This window comes from Helicoverpa zea, chromosome 30 (genome assembly GCF_022581195.2).
Source record: "Helicoverpa zea isolate HzStark_Cry1AcR chromosome 30, ilHelZeax1.1, whole genome shotgun sequence".
Lineage (NCBI taxonomy): Eukaryota > Metazoa > Arthropoda > Insecta > Lepidoptera > Noctuidae > Helicoverpa > Helicoverpa zea.
Window position 1 is genome coordinate 3,953,499 of NC_061481.1, and position 17,495 is coordinate 3,970,993.

Genomic DNA, 17,495 nt, shown 5'->3' on the forward strand with positions numbered 1-17,495 from the left:
AATCTCATAAAAATCCGTTCAGAAGTTTTAAATTTACGGTGGAGTCTGAAGTTATCCAAACTATAGTTCGGCCATTCAGAGAATGCGTTCCTGACACGTCGCGATTGAACTGACGACGTAACTACATTCATTGATTATTGATATAATAATGTTGTTTTAATGCTCCTCAATTGTTAAAACGGTAAACAACCAGCAAAAATATTTTTATCGTAACTGCAACGCCATTGCAAAGTTACGTCGTCAGTTCAATCGCGACGTGTCAGGAACGCATTCTCTGAATGGCCGAACTATAATATTATAAATGCGAAAGTAGCTTTGTCTGTCTGTCTTTTCTTCACGCCTAGACTACTGAACCGATTTGTGTGAAATTTGGTACAGACATAGTTCGGAACTTGAAAAAGGACAAAGGATAGTTCTTATTACATAAAATAAAAATAAAAGAAGACGGATCAAAATTGCCCCACGTCCTATAACAATGTGACGTATCTCAAAAAAAAGATAAAAATGTTTAAAAAAATATGGCATACTCTCCAATTCATTTTTTTTACACCTTCATACGAAAAAAATGCTTTAAAAATTGTTCAGGCGCTGTTATGAAAACATCGTTCATAGGACTATTTATGGACTATTTTATTACATTATTTTTTGTTTTGATAGGGTATACCTCACAGATGGTCCCATAATCATCAGGTCAGGATCTGATGATGGAAACCCTGAGAAATCCAGGGCAACTTTTGAAAGTTGTAGGCATGCGCAGGATAAAAACTTGACTATAAGGTGTACGTCTTATAACAATATGCAACAGTGAAGGTTTGAAGCTGACTTGATGATGGAGACCAGAGAAGGGCGAGGGAACTGGACAACTGAATATGTGAACTGCCTCGTGTTTGGGCTTATATTATTGGTATTGATAAGAACTTTCCACTTATGCGGATAGTGACAACTGTGCTTGTCACTGAAAAGCCAAAAAAAAAAAAACTTTTTACGATAAAAAAACTTCCAAAACACTGAAAAGCAAAAAAAAACTAGTCTTAGGAGCATCGGCCCAGAAGTCGTTGGGGAAATAAACTTAGGTACATCCATTAGACACCGACTTCTGAGGTAGTTTAAATATTTTGCTGTCGATTTCCCACGACCTTCTCTGGTATCCATCGTCGGGTCAGCTCCAAACCTTCACTGTTGCAAAGGTCTATTCAATACAAATAATATGAGCCCAAACACGAGGTAGTTTACATATTCAGTTGTCGAGTTCCCTCGACCTTCTTTCGTCTCCATCATCAGGTCAGCTCCAAACCTTTACTGTTGCATATTGTTATAAGACATACACCTTATAGTCAAGTTTTTATCCTGCGCATGCCTACAACTTTCAAAAGTTGCCCTGGATTTCTCAGGGTTTCCATCATCAGATCCGGACCTGATGAATATGGGACCACCTGTGAGGTATACCCTATCAAACAAAAAAATAATTTAATAAAATAGTCCATAAATAGTCCTATGAACGATGTTTTCTTAATAGCGCCTGAACAATTTTTAAAGCATTTTTTTCGTATGAAGGTGTAAAAAAAATGAATTGGAGAGTATGCCATATTTTTTTAAACATTTTTATCTTTTTTTTGAGATACGTCACATTGTTATAGGAGGTGGGGCAATTTTGTATGGATTGTGATCCGTCTTCTTTATTCCGAACATACATATAGCCGAAAGTCATTATTCCACGCGAACTAAGTCGCGGGTAAAAGCTAGTAGGCTATATTATATCCCAGTACGGGCAGTAGTTCCCACGGAATGCGGGTGAAACCGCGGGAAAGCGACTAGTTTAAACATGTTTCTGCACAGTATGGTGTATGGCCCTCGCGTGAGCGGACAGCGCCGTGCTCTGAGCGAAGCGAGCGTTACATATAGTACACGCGAATGGTTTCTCTCCCGTGTGGGTGCGAAGGTGGTTCGTTAAGATCTTGTTGGTCTGCAAAGAAATAAAATGATCGATTAAAAAACTAAAAAACCCGCTTTTAAAAGGCCGCCATATTGGATTTGTGATGACATTTCTCGGCTAATCATGTATTGTCATCAGAACTCAGAGCGTGTGCAAAATTTCATCCTAATCGAAGACCGGGAGGTGGGTCAAATTAAGATTCCAAGATTTTCTTACATAGGTACAAAGTTACAAGTGAAGTTACTATAAGCGTGTAAAAAAGATTTTAGTGTCTTCATCATCATCAGCCTTTTTATCGTCCCACTGCTGAGCTGCGGCCTCCTCTCACACGGAGAAAGATTGAGCGTTAATCACCACGCTTGCTCAATGCGGGTTTAGGTGATTTCAGACTTTATAGTCCAGGTTTCTTAGAGATGTTTTCCTTCACCTTTATCCAGCCATCTGTGTCCAAGATATACGTAGAAAAGCTTGCCTGGATTCGAACCCTCACACACATACTTGAGAGGCTGTTGCTTTTACCCGCTAGGCCACCACGACTTCGTTTCGACGACGATAATTTTAGTGTAATAATTTACGTTAAATTGATGGGTCCTGCCGGTTGTCATTTGAACATATTTGGTAGTCGTTACGGGTAGTCAGAAGCCAGTAAGTCTGACGCCAGTCTAACTTAGTGGTATTGAGATGCCCCGGTAACTGGGTTGAGGAGGTTAGATAGGTAGTCGCTCCATGTAGCACACTGGTACTCAGCTGCATCCTATGAGACTGGAAACCGACCCCAACATAGTTGGGTAACGGCTAGGCAGATTGACTTACAGAAAATCCTCTACCGCACATGTAGCAGATTTTATTCTTGGGGGGTAATATGCCTTCGTGGACTCGCCTAGTGTGTTTCACTAAATCAGCATTGCGGATGAAATTCTGAAAAATAATGAAAGACATTGTGAACAAAATATGCCAAACTACCTTATTATTATCAGGTTCTAAGCGAAATTTCAGTCGTTCTCAATATTGTATTTATCTGTAGTTTGTTGCAAGATATACAAGGTGTTGATTTGCATCCGTGCAATATTTCAGGAGGTTGACATAAAATACGTAAATAATCGATTGGAATTACAGAAGACGGGAAATAGCTAATATGCCGCTGCTTTTTTTGTTATTGTAATGCCATAGTATTTCAGAAGTAACCCAATTTTATGAATTAAATGTATGCTTCGTGTTTGCGTTTGTGTGAGGACGTAGCACGGTTTTAGGCCAGTAACACACGCGCCGAGTTTAAATACGGGTAGGTGAAGGTGACAATGACGGATTTCCGAAAAAAAAACCCGTACCAATTTTTTTGTTGATTTGGGTTGATAGTCATTAGCATAATAAAATTAAGTCGTTGAAAATTGCACGGATGCAAATCAACAGCGTGTATAATTTTGAAATTAGCCTCATAAAAGTCTATTATAACACGTTGGGCAGCCACTTATCACACGTTGGGCCGCCACTTATAGCCCTAGCGGAGCCCTACACACGATGGGCGTCACTAAACTAGGCTATTTAACGAATGGAAACCACTGGATACTGTTTGAGTTTAAGTTTATTTCAAAGAAAACACGAAACGAAACAGTTATACAGTTGGACAACAACCACGAACGTTACAAAACTAACTAATAAACTAAACCCTGAGTTGAAACAATGGGGCGAGCGTATTCAACTACATGACGAGACTCAAGCGAGGCGCATCCGACGCGCACTCGCGGCACACGCTTCTTGCTCACTGGCGGCGTGAGCGGCTGCGCGATGTCGCGTCCCCTTCCACGCGCCCTCTTGCGGCGCGTGTAACTAACAGGGCGGCAAACTACTTGCGCGACATACAGCCACACGCTATACACTCCCCCTCGAGATCATGAGAACGTCCCCGCTCATGAACTCGCACAAAGGAAACACTACATACAGGACAAACATGTTTTCGAGGGCGTCCTCTCTGCCGTTTCTGCACTACGGGACGAGGAGGCGTAATATCCCGAGAATGAAAACGAGTTAGTTCTGATATGTGAAACTTGCCTAAAACTTCCTCAGATGAACCTAAATTACCTATAAGATACGCTGTAGGGCTAATTCTCTTCACAACAACGTAAGGACCATCTCTCTTAGGAACGAACTTAGAAGTAATGTTTTTCGCTGCGTTGCTCAGAACATGCGACTTTAATAGTACCTGATCACCCACCTCGAAGACTTCACCTGGTCTTTTGGATTTATCGGCACATTCCTTACGTCGATCCTGTTGTGCTTCGACCCTCTCTCTGACAGCGATAAACGAATTCACAAACCTTTTCAAATAAGGTGTAATCTGAGGAACAAAATTATCCTTACTGAGCACGGACCTAATATCGTGGTGCATTTCGACTGGCGAACGAAGTTCCCTAGCGAACATAAGGTATGCGGGGGTTACTCCAGTAGTACCACAAACTGCCGAATTCATGGCGAACCTTATCGCGGGAAGATGCTGAGGCCACGATGAATGGTCAGACTCAACTAAACGAGACAAATGAAATTTCAAGTCTCTATTCTTACGCTCAGCTGGGTTAGCTAACGGATGGTATAATGGTAACAACTCTTGACCAATACCTAAAACATACATACATTGCTGCATTACAGCAGAAACGAACTGAACGCCATTGTCCGAAACAATGCGTCTTGGCAGTCCATAACGGAGGAAATACTCTTCAATCAAAGTACGAGCACACGCCTCGGAAGTAGCGTCCTTCAGAGCGTAAAGCTCGGTCCAACGAGTCGCAGTGTCTTCGACCAACAAAATCCACCTTTCCCCATTTTCTCCCGGAGGAAGTGGACCAAACAAGTCTACGGCTAACACCTCTCCCCTCTGGTGGAGAACAGGAGTCTGTAACAAGCCGGACGGTTTCGTGTTTGAAGACTTATAACATTGACAGGCAGCACAACTCTTGACATACTCTGTTATAACTCTATGCATGCCTGGGAAATAAAAACTCTTAGCGACCTTGGCATAAGTTCTATCAACTCCGTGATGACCAGCGATGTCAGAATCATGACACTCTTTTAAAATTTCAGGACGCAGAGAAACCGGTACAACCAATTGCGGCTCTTCACTATCTATATCCGGATTATACCTATACAATACGCCTTGCTGCATAAAATAACCTCTTTCTGACCAACTCTTCATACCTACAGAATCAGCATCAGAAGTGTCCTCTAATTCACTAACAATTTTCTTGAGTTCCAGATCCTCGAGTTGCGCGCAACGGAGATCAGCCGGACTACGAGCAGGTAAGTCAACGACGATGGAACAGACACCACACTGATCTTTATTTTCTTCTTTACAGGTTGGTCGACTGAGTGTATCAGCAATAACATTGGCCTTTCCAGGCGTATACTGAAACTGAATATTAAAGCTCTGAAGCTTAAGAGCCCAGCGAACGAGCCTACCTGAAGGCGACTTTAGGGTAAGGAGCCACTTTAACGGCTGATGGTCGCTACCTATAATGACCTCATGACCTTCAATATAACCCCTAAAACGTTCGACGGCCCACACCACAGCAAGAGCCTCACGCTCGGTGGTGCTGTAATTCCTTTCAGCTGCATTGAGCAGACGGCTAGCATATTCAATAGGGCGTTCTTCTTTACCTTCGCCCTGTAACAACACAGCTCCTAAGGCATAATTGCTAGCATCAGTCCTTAACACAAAAGGCTTGCTATAATCTGCCTGAATAAGAATCGGTGCTGAGAGACGAACCTTGAGCTCCTCAAAGGCACGAGCCTGGTCTGAACCCCATGACCACGGCTGATTCTTCTTTAGCAAGCGTGTTAACGGCTCAGCAACAGCAGAAAAACTAGGCACAAACTTTCTAAACCATGAACAAGTCTGAAGAAAAGTTCTTAAGTGCCGAAGCGAAGACGGTGCTGCCATATCCAAAACAGCACGAACCTTTTCATCATCAGGAGACACACCATCCTGAGTGATAACGTGACCAAGGTATTTTACCTTCTCACGTGCGAAGACACATTTCTCCCTATTGGCGCGCAGTTTAAACATACGCAGTCTATCAAAAACGGCGCGCAAATCTGATATATGCTTCTCAAAGCCCTCAGAAATCAGAAGGAGATCATCTTGATATGCTAGAAGGGTAACGTCCTTAAGACTGGCACCGGAACGAAGTCTATCAATTAGACGCTGGAAGGTAGACGGAGCGTTCTTGAGCCCGAACGGTATGCGATTAAATCGATACGAACCGAATGGCGTTAAAAATGCTGTCTTATCCCTATCCTGTTCACGTACACTCACTTGCCAAAATCCACTTCGCATATCAAGCGTACTCATAAAACAATTCTTTTTTGTTGACTGTACAAGCTCGTCTATCAAAGGCATCGGATAGACGTCGGTCTTTGTTACCGCATTGAGCTTCCTATAGTCGACACAGAAACGAACCTTACCATTTGCCTTCGGAACAAGTAGCGCTGGGGAACCCCACGCGGACTCACACTCCTCGACTATGCCATCTGCCAACATCTTATCGAGCTCTTCTCGCATAATGTCCTTTTTGGCAGGAGTCAACCTATAAGGTTTAACGGCGATAGGAGCGTGATCGCCAGTATCAATAATATGCTCGGCGAAAGGAGTCACGTCTCCCCCTGGCTGAAAGATATCCTCGTGTTCGATAAGGAGACGGGCAAGTACCTCACGTTGTTCTCCACTAAGCGAAGTCGCCTCATCATCCCGCAGCACATCCAGAGCTGAACACGCAGGCACAGGTGACACACCTTCAAATTGCAATGAGAATTTACACTTATCATTCTCGGCAAAGTGCCACCTACTTTCACCAAAATTGAAGACAAGATTAAACGAGGTAAGAACATCTATACCTAACAAGCTTTCATTATTATTATATAGCTTCCGGAAATATCAAAAATTTTACGTCTCTAGTTTTATGTCGGAGTGTCACCTTAACCACTGTGCTAAGTACATTCATCTCCCTACTAACACCGTCCGCCAACCTAACAATTTGTGTCGACGGCACTAACGGGTGTCCTAACCTGAGTAGGAGAGCGTAGAGCGTGTGACCGGCAATACAACTTTTAGCTGCAGAATCTACGAGCGCGGTGCCACAAAACCCTAGAATGCTTATATTCAACACAGGGCGACGAAAAGGTACATTATCGTAAACATTACCGATATTCTCACGACTATTACAATTATTTCCGTAATCATTAAAACTAGATACACACATATTACTCTTACGAACATTGTCAAAAAGTATACGACTATCACAATGTATACGACAATTACAATTACTATTGCTACCGCAATCAGTACAACACGATACGACACGCGTATAAGTGTTACGAACATTATCAAAATTCTTACGAATATTACAATTCCTTTTGTAATTCTTACAACAAGATAAACAAATACAAGAGCTCTTATTAGCGTTAGTGTTACGAACACATTGATCGTCAAGAAAACAATTACATGAAACACCCGCGGCACGCGCAGGGTTACCTTGTACAGGCATGAGCACTGACGGGTCGGGCGGCGCGAGCGGTTGCGTAGCAACGACGCGAGCGCGGGCGCGGGCCGCGCGGGCGAGGCGCGCCCGGCGCTGCTGCCGGCCGCTGCGCCGCGGCGAGTGCGGGGCCACCCCGCGGGGCTCGCTCGACGGCCTCAACGTACCTACAACTCCGCCATGCGATGCGTTTTCGACGGAATAAAATGCTTGTTGGCTCGAACAGTTTTTACACTTCGACTTAATAACGTTCGGAGCACCACAACCGTAACACTTTATTTCACTTTTTAACTTTATATCGCTATTGCTCGTATTATTATCACGATCACTATTATCACGCTTCAACTTATAACACGCATTTTTCGAATGACCTGAGCGCTTACAATAGACACAAAACTGCTTATTATTACTCTTCGAAACGACGGGGACACTCTCGGCGGACTCAGCGGCGCCGGAGCTGTTGAGCGGCGGCGGCGGCTGCGGCGACGACGATGATGATGTCGCGCGCATGCTCGTCTGGGTCTGCGGCTTTGCTTGAGTAGTGTTACTACGTGTTTTAGAGCTTTCCTTAAGCGAGTCTTCTATAGTACGGCACTTTTTAAGTAATTCGTCGAAACTGTTTAAACTTTCTCTAGTAACACGTTTCCGAATGCGTGGGTTGAGGAGGCCGAACGCCATATCTAGCTGCACTTTTTCTGACAAATCCTCTTTAGGTATTTTAGCCAGCAGGGCTCGTACCTTGGCGATGAACAAATCCGTATGTTCTTCCTCCTGAACCAGCGTGAATAACTTCCGATAAAGACGATGGGGCGGATCATGCTCGGCGAATGCACCTTTTATTCGCGAGAGCGCCTCCGACCACGTGTCGGTTGATCTCTTCACCCCTTGCCACCAAACCGCTGCAGGTCCTTCCAACAACATTGAAAACCCGCGGAGAGCGTTCTCGTCGGTCATATTTACGCATTCCTTATACGTAGTGATGGCGTCTAGGAAGTTTTCTAACGACTCCTCCGGGCGTCCGCCATAACGCGTCCTGCACTTGGCGAAATTTCCACTCACGCCGAACATACTGTGCGAATCCGAAACATTTTGCGGCGTGGACGAGCGGACCTCACGGAGTAAATGCACCAGAGTCTCGTGGGTCATTGTTACATTGGTGGGGGCGGCGCCGGCACTCGCGGCGTCGACGTTGTCCGAAGTTTCCAGAACTTGCGAGCGTGTTAGCGGCATTTTCACGACGAATAACACGCGAAGTTATCACTGAGTTCGTTATTTTCACACGTTGGGCAGCCACTTATAACACGTTGGGCAGCCACTTATCACACGTTGGGCCGCCACTTATAGCCCTAGCGGAGCCCTACACACGATGGGCGTCACTAAACTAGGCTATTTAACGAATGGAAACCACTGGATACTGTTTGAGTTTAAGTTTATTTCAAAGAAAACACGAAACGAAACAGTTATACAGTTGGACAACAACCACGAACGTTACAAAACTAACTAATGAACTAAACCCTGAGTTGAAACAATGGGGCGAGCGTATTCAACTACATGACGAGACTCAAGCGAGGCGCATCCGACGCGCACTCGCGGCACACGCTTCTTGCTCACTGGCGGCGTGAGCGGCTGCGCGATGTCGCGTCCCCTTCCACGCGCCCTCTTGCGGCGCGTGTAACTAACAGGGCGGCAAACTACTTGCGCGACATACAGCCACACGCTATACTATTCATATAAGCCTATCTCTTAGCAATACACAGATGGATATCATATTGAAATCGCCCATAAGAGAAAGAATGTGTCCATTTCGACCGCGCGGCCAACTCATAATATTTGATGAAACTTTGCCAGGAATTAGTAGTAATTTGTTACTTTTCACTCCTCTTTTCCTGAATTTGTTACAAAAAAAAACCAAGACGCTATGACAAAGAATAGTTGGCCGCTAGAACCGCCACTTGCCGTAGTCATCGCCCGTGATTACACAGAAACTATACAATGCAGATAGACGAATGATACCTACATCAAAAGAAAGGTCTTAATTTGTATAATTTGTTACAAAAATAAAAAAAGGGAAAACGTAGATAAACAAAAAGTTATGCAATGTTTAGTTTTCAGGTTATGAGTATGTAGGTATATCACCTTAGGTATCAAATTAATAGAAGCTAATGTGTATAGACAATTAGTCTTTAATTTGTTACAGCGAAAAAAGACAAAAAAATACTAAAAAGTAGGTTCAATAATATGTTAGAGTCGATTTTAGTTGGCCGCTCGGACGGCAATATGCCTAAAATACAATTTCGTTTATCTCGTTATTAAAAGTAGGTTTTACCTTAATTAAAGTACTAGTCGATGGGTAACGTAACCTAGTTTGAATAAATATAGCGAATATAACTGCAGCATTCATATTTTAGAAGATATTTACAAAAACGCAGATTAGAATGGCACCCTTAGTGACTTGTCCCATCTGCCTGCGCCATCCTGGTCATGCACATATGTGCCGACCGAGATGGCACCCCCCCCGAGATGTGGTACCCGAGGCGGACCGCCCCCCCCCTCCCCTTACGCCGCTACTGATTATTTGCATCAAAAAATTATCTCTTTTTAAACAGCTTGCGACAAATATTTTCAACAATAGATTGAAAACAAAGAAATAATTTTTCTGGAATCGTTCCCATCATAAAACACCTGCGGAAAGTCAATGAAACGAAATTTTTATCAGTAAATGGGTTCTTTAAAGACCGCAAAAGGAACCGCATATTCGTTCAGAATACAAAATTAACAACATGCCTTTGTACTGATGTAATCATGCATCTACTAGTATGCACTCTCCCTAAAAAAATAAGATGTGAATATCGAAAATTTCGAATATGTGAAAATACATGGACACCCTACTCTCATACAGTTTCATACCACTGTGTTTTTGTAAATATCTTCTAAAATATGAATGCTGCAGTTATATTCGCTATATTTATTCAAACTAGGTTACGTTACCCATCGACTAGTACTTTAATTAAGGTAAAACCTACTTTTAATAACGAGATAAACGAAATTGTATTTTAGGCATATTGCCGTCCGCGCGGCCAACTAAAAACGACTCTAACATATTATTGAACCTACTTTCTAGTATTTTTTTGTCTTTTTTCGCTGTAACAAATTAAAGACTAATTTTCTATACACATTAGCCTCTATTAATTTGGTACCTACGGTGATATACTTACCTACTCATAACCTGAAAACTTAACATTGCATAACTTTTTGTTTATCTACGTTTTGACCTTTTTTTTATTTTTGTAACAAATTTAACAAATTAAGACCTTTCTTTTGATGTATCATTCGTCTATCTGCATTGTATAGTTTCTGAGTAATCACGGGCGATGACTACGGCAAGTGGCGGTTCTAGCGGCCAACTGTTCTTTGTCATAGCGTCTTGGTTTTTTTGTAACAAATTCAGGAAAAGAGGAGTGAAAAGTAACAAATTACTACTAATTCCTGGCAAAGTTACATCAAATATTATGAGTTGGCCGCGCGGTCGAAATGGATACGAAAGAATTACCTTATCGCATTGTTCACACCGATATTTATAATGCTTCAGATGCACTAAATTATAATGATCCTTCATGTAGATGTTCTTTGAGAATATTTTATCACACCCTGGACAGGGGATCCTGAAAATAAAGTAAATAGCTTATCACTCTATTATGATAGTTAAAATTAAAAAGTTTTTCTGGGGCCCGGTTGTCTCGACCTAAATCCGGTCCTGCCCTACTTTGTATAGTGCGTTTAGCTTTTGCTTGTGGTTCGAACAGTGGAACAGTGTGCCGGGGCACTGCTGCTTAGACCCAGATAAGAAAAATAAGTATCTGTGTACCAAAAGTCATTTAAATCGGTTCAGTAGCTTTTTACTCACTTTTCTTTGTACGTACGGAACCCACAAACTAGTTCGTTTCGTCCGTATCATCGTCTTGGCGACGATGCCTTGAAATTGGTCAAGAGTGACCATACAAAGTAGGGCAGGACCGGATTTAGGGCGGGACAGACGGGCCCCACAAAAATCTAGGGGCCCCAATTACATTACTAGGACTTACCGATGTTTCTTATGCTTGGTATGTTTAGCACTGTTAGCGAGGTGCCACCTGTATCTATACACGTCTGCGTAGTGAGTATCGCACTCGACGCAATAGGCGGACTGGCGGGGCGCGTGCGTCGTCTTGTTGTGAAGCCAGAGCCCGTTGTAGCGGGCCCAGCGCTTGTTGCACGTGACGCATACGAATTCGCCGTGCTGTTTTCTAATACAGTTGCACTAATATTATTATTAACGGCCAGTTTCTTCATCAAAAGTAAAGTAAAAAGTCAAATTCGTTTTTTCTATTAGTTTTGCTGTTCATTTAGCCTTAAAAAAAATGAATTTGACCGTTACTTTTACTTTATGACATTACTTTGGCTTTTACTTTTAATGAAGAAACTGGCTGTTAGTCACAAATATTTGTTTGACAGCTTATCATGTATTAAGTTTAAGTTTAAATTTTTAAGAATTTCGTTTTTTTTTTCTTTTTCTTTCTTAGTTAAGTAGGTTAATTTGCAAATAATAAGTACATGCAGTGCTCTTCTTAAGTTTAAATCTATAATCTATAAAAGAAAATAGTGTTAGTTACACATTGTATAACTCAAGAATGGCTTATCGTTTGAGCGAAATCTAGAGAAAAGGCTAGGCAGATAATGAAAATTCTTACCTAATATGATCCTTGATACAATATCTCATTTTGAAGCTAATCCCACAGTAATCACAGATAAACTTTTCGTGCCATTGTTTGTAATGTCTAAAGAATTCTTTTCGACACCTGAAAATATAAAAAGAATAATTTTTAATGAAAAACACTAGAAAATGTTATTTTCTAGTGTTTTTTAGGTTTAAAAAACACTAGAAAATAACATTTTTAAAAATAATTTTTATAAATGTGTAAAAACAAGTCCAAACACAGCTATGATATGATGTTCCATCATGAAGTTCCAGTTCATATCTTCCGGCTCCATCATCAGATCAGTTCGACAGTACCATATTATTGTATTGTGATCAGAACTGCATACAGCTGGCAATTTTCATGACGCTACGATGCTTGAAAGATGGTTTTATTTACCTTAGATTCCACTACATAGTTACATACAGGTCGACCTAATGAAAGCGTGTTAAAATAAAAATTGGAACACTATATCGTTTAGAAGAGCTATAAGGTTAAGCAACGCTTGGTGCGGTCGGTCAGTAGATGGGTGATCACCTTTTCATAACGAGTTTCATAAATAAACTGGGTTGAGAAGATCATATAGGCAGTCGCTCTATGTAGCACACTGGTACTCAGCTGTATTCGGTTAAGACTGGAAACGGATCCCAAGTCCCAACATAGTTTAGGGAAAAGGCTAGGCAGATGATTTGAAGTGGATAGACAGAAACTTGTTTTATTCAACTTACCCAAATTTCAATTCACACTTAACACACTGAAATATTCTCCTATGCGATTTCTGAAAGTGCCATTTCGTCTGCGATTTATCGAAGCAAGTAAAGTCGCATATTGTGCAGCTGTACTTATTATAGTGCGATTTCACATGGCGCGATAATAGGCGTTTGTTTGATAATGATGATGAACAAATATCACAGGTGTATGGGGTTGACTGGAAATAACATAACTTTGGTATTAATAAACTTATTAGTTTGTAGGTAAGTATAATGTGCACGCCTGATGCTCACACGGATGGATCAATTTTGATGAAATTTTGAAGACTTCGCTGTCATCCCGGATCCAGGATTTAAGACTTACCTCCCCACTCAGAGACATTTAATGGTTATTTCAGACAGACCTTTTTTTTTTTTTTTTTTTAGCGACGTAAAATCATCAAATGACCCCTCCCGCTGTGGGTTAGCAGCGGTCCCGGCAGGCCTTGGCCCTGCTGGGCCCCGCTGGGGTTGCTGACATCTCTTTGAGGAGCGCGTGGAACAACGCGCGCCGTCGACACGGGTCTGTCGTCTAGAAAGACAGAGGGACGATGAGCCACCCGAACTCACCGCCCACAGACCCACGCCTACGGTGGCCGGGAGTCATCTCGCGACACCCGGCGCCCATGGTGTCTACCTGGTCCAGCGCGGCGGCCGGGATGAGAGGTGCGAACTCTCTGGCGTTCCGCCTCCTTCTTCTCGAGCATGACCGCTTCGCAGAAGGAGGCGACGGCATCCCATTCCCTCTCGCCCCGGACCATGGCCTGAACCAGGGCCGGACGCGAGAGGTCGCCGCCGCCCAAAGCCTCGACGAGGACCCGGCGGTGCCCTTCCCATGCGGGGCACACCTGGACTGTGTGGTCCACCGTGTCCTCGGGGCTGTCCGCACAATGGTGACACCCGGGCGCCTCCTCTTTCAGCCAGACCTTAGTGAAGGATTTGTATGACATTCCGTCACTAAGGAGTAACTTAACTAACCATTAAATGTCTCTGAGTGGGGAGGTTAGACTTTTACATAAGATGACTGACTTTGACAAAGGTTACTCTGATTTTTACAAAGGCTACTCTAACTTTTATATAGGCTACTCTATATTTTACATAGCCTACTCTATATTTTACATACCCTACTCTTATCTAACTTTTACACAGCCTACTCTATCTTTTACATAGCCTACTCTATCTTTTACATAGGAGTGCACTTTAGTGCAGAATTATATCGATGAAGGTACACATTTTTGGCAATCGAGTAAAAGTAGGCTTATAAGAAAGACATACATACCTTACTATGATATTTATTGTCATGTTTCTGAAGAAACTTTTCACTTGAAAATACCAAAACACATTTCTCACATTTATACCGTTTTGATTTAAAGTATTCGCTGTCTCTTTCACTCTGCATAAATAAAGGTAACTCCTTATTATCTAACTCTATCTTTCTGAAGTAATCTTTAGAATACTCGGTGATAATTTTGAATTTCGGTTTTTTGTTTTGCAAAGCTCGTTTTTTAGCCCAGCGATTGTTTTTCGGTTTTTGTGGTTCTGAAATTATTTAAAAAATAGAATATTGACTTCATTCTACTCTAGGTATATTGGATATTTAACATTATGATTGACTATTATGCTCTGAGAGCATTGCTCTCACAAGAAAACTACTAGGTACAACAATTTGTATACAATTTCCTTCTGTGTAAGAATATAAGACAATATTTTTAGTTTTATCCGGTAACATAAAATATCTTCCATCATCAGATGAGTTCGACGGTACCATACTATTGTATTGTCATCAGAACTACATACAGCTGCCAATGTTCATGACGCTACGATCCTTGGAAGATGGTTTAGTTACCTTAGATTCCATTACATAGTTACATACATACAGGTCGACCTAATAAAAGCGTGTTAAATATACCTTTATTCTCCTTAACTCCTTCAGTCTTCACAGAATCTTCAGCTTCATTTAGTTCACAAATATTACCATCATATTGTTCACCAATTTCATCATTTTCATCATCACAGGTTTTAACGTCTAAATGTAAGTTACAATCATTGATGTAAATTGTATGGGGATGTACATCATTCAGTAATACAGTGGTTAGGCTTGACTGAGTGCCATACATGTACCTCTGAAAAATAATAGTTTGTGAAGTGAGTAAACAACCTCTCAAGAATGAGTTTGATTCCAGGTCGGGCAAGTACCAATGCAACTTTTCTAAGTTTGTATGTACTTTCTAAGTATATCTTGGACATCAATGACTGTGTTTCGGAGGGCATGTTAAACTGTAGGTCCCAGCTGTCATTGAACAGCCTGTGTTGCGCGGGTAACTGAGTTGAGGTTGAGGAGGGCAGCCAACCCCAACTTAGTTGGGAAAAGGCTAGGGAGGTGCTGAGTTGTAGTCACCTCTAATGAATCTATATAGGCAAGAACTGCATGAAAATCTGGGAAGTAGTTCACATTTGTTTTTGGGATGTACAGAGGGGAAAACTAACTTTGTTCTGCCCCATTCGCCAACCTCACTTGCTTGTGGTAGATACACTCTGCTAAAAAACTGATGAGACTGAATAGTGGCAGTACAGCTACAAGATAATACCAAATGGAATATTAAATGTTTGCTTGGAGATGGGCAGCAGCATCCCACATGGAGCTACTTTAATTAGCTACAAGTTAATAAATTTACAAATCTGTCAGTAAGACCTGTCGTCCTGTATGGATCTAAGTGTTGGGCATTGAAAAGAGGGATGAGAAGAGAGTGCATGTAGCAGAAATGAGAATGCTGAGATGGATGTGTGGTGTTACAAGAATGGATAAAGTGAGGAATGATTACATTAGAGTTTGAAAGTAGTGCCAGTGCCAACAAAGTGTGTGCTAAGTATGAATGTAGATGGATGGAGAGGAAGAGGAAGACCTAAGAAAAGATGGATGGATTGCCTGAAACATGACATGAATAGGAAGGGAGTGAGTGTCAGTATGATGAGTGACAGGGGAAAATAGAAGAGAATGACATATTGCGCCAACCCCAAATAAAATTGGGAACAGGGCAGGAGGAAGAAGCTTGGAGATGGGCAGCAGCATCCCACATGGAGCTCACCAACAAGCATACTCACTGCGTTGATAAATAAATAAATAAAATTACCTACCTGCCCCATCTGCAGCACCTCATTGGCTTTTAGTACTTTCTTCTAGAATGTTCTAGCTCTCTGTAGAAACGCTGTACATTCCCAACATAGTCTTATATCTTCCAATAATAATTGATTCTGAAAATAATAAGTTAAATTGCCTAGACTTAGCGCACGAGGTTGTCGCCATGTAGAATGTCGCCACGGCTGTCATTGTGCCGATTGTCATTACGGCCAATGGTCTAATAGCCAAGAGTCTTGACCAACACCTCAGGAGGCTCTCGTTAGGCGGCTGGATCAAAGGACTGATTCAGAAGGCAGTACTCCTTGATACTTAAAAATGTTAATTTTTATATTTAAAAATGTAAAATATATGTTTAAAAATACATAAAAGAGAAAAAAGTTAAATTAGCTGAGTTCTTATGGCTAGCGGCAGAATTAAATTTATTTATGGTTTAAAATCAGCATATGTATAATAGCACAATCCTCTGTCTGCCTTCCCCGTGAAAACTATTGCACTGGTTTAAAAGGAACCAATTTCTGCACCCGGATAAACTAGACATTGTATGTATATGACAACTAGACATAGATCCTAGTTTATCCATGTGCGAAAAGTTCCCTGGAAATACAGGTGTAAATGGGGGGTACAGCTAATATTTTACATAGCTTAGTTAGATTATAACTTATATGTTTAAAAAGCAATACATACTAGATTATGGAATTCTGAAATCATCCTTCTGAAAATAGTGTAATTTTCTCCTAACGGTGACAGTTTCCTTCCAATGGTGAGACAGACTCGGCATTGGTTGTCATTATTATGAAATTCTAACTTTATTTCAGTTTCATCCATATTAACTGTGTTTTTGAAGAAAATTTATAATTTGTGCAAGGTTTGGGTGTTAAAAACAAATGTTGAAATATGAAATTGCCTGAAGTTAGAGTGCAGTTTGATTTCCACTTGTTATTATCAAAGTTGAGACTTAATTTCATTTAAATTAATTTAATAATATTTAGTAAACAAATTACAGATGTTTTTTTGTTTTTTTAATTTTTTTTATAGTAACGAAGTGTCACTGTCAATGTCAAATTAATTGAGTAGTGTTGTATTAAACGGCAATGGTCCAAAAGAGAAGAATATCTTTCAAGTTTCGGTTTTTTCTTGTGACCAGAAGACATTTATGAGATACTCCTTAGACGATCAATTAAATTGATTGTGCAAAATTCACCGTATAACCTTATTAGAATATTGAAGATTGCGTCACGATTTCTGACGACTAAAAATATTAACGTATTTTCCTGTGGTGTAAGGTCCCTCTAAACCGATAAAACCGTCAATAAAGTTGCACAATACTATGATATTGTGCACCTTTTATGATATTGCGCAAATGCGCAATACTATGATATTGTGTAACTTTATTGACTTTTAGGGTTTTGAAGATTC

The 17,495-nt window shown here is 41.3% G+C and overlaps 1 protein-coding gene across 4 annotated transcripts; it reads right to left on the minus strand.

Annotated features, from left to right (window-relative positions):
• Nucleotides 1–1,681: 1,681 nt before the first annotated feature.
• On the minus strand, nucleotides 1,682–17,126 carry LOC124644593 (GDNF-inducible zinc finger protein 1-like). Of its 4 annotated transcripts, none has more exons than XM_047184074.1 (10): nucleotides 16,764–17,126; nucleotides 16,076–16,192; nucleotides 14,850–15,063; nucleotides 14,220–14,479; nucleotides 12,920–13,119; nucleotides 12,186–12,293; nucleotides 11,541–11,741; nucleotides 11,009–11,120; nucleotides 2,747–2,851; nucleotides 1,682–1,963 (listed from the first exon to the last, which is right to left on the minus strand). In XM_047184074.1, the coding sequence occupies exons 2-10, from the start codon at nucleotides 16,082–16,084 to the stop codon at nucleotides 1,817–1,819; spliced, it is 1,356 nt and encodes a 451-aa protein (XP_047040030.1). In that variant the 5' UTR covers nucleotides 16,085–16,192; nucleotides 16,764–17,126; the 3' UTR covers nucleotides 1,682–1,816. The 4 variants fall into 4 exon arrangements, with proteins under 4 accessions (XP_047040030.1, XP_047040031.1, XP_047040029.1 ...); XM_047184075.1 differs by lacking the exon at nucleotides 16,764–17,126 and adding an exon at nucleotides 16,537–16,705; XM_047184073.1 differs by lacking the exon at nucleotides 16,764–17,126 and having other exon boundaries at nucleotides 16,076–16,709.
• Nucleotides 17,127–17,495: the final 369 nt, after the last annotated feature.

Bases quoted from the DNA above. Each gene is read 5' to 3' on its own strand.
- LOC124644593 (XM_047184074.1), bottom strand. The intron at 11,121-11,540 runs GTAAGTCCTAGT...CTTTATTTTCAG, and splicing joins ACCAAGCATAAGAAACATCG to GATCCCCTGTCCAGGGTGTG. The intron at 2,852-11,008 runs GTAATTCTTTCG...ATTATTTTTCAG, and splicing joins GGTGTGAACAATGCGATAAG to AATTTCATCCGCAATGCTGA.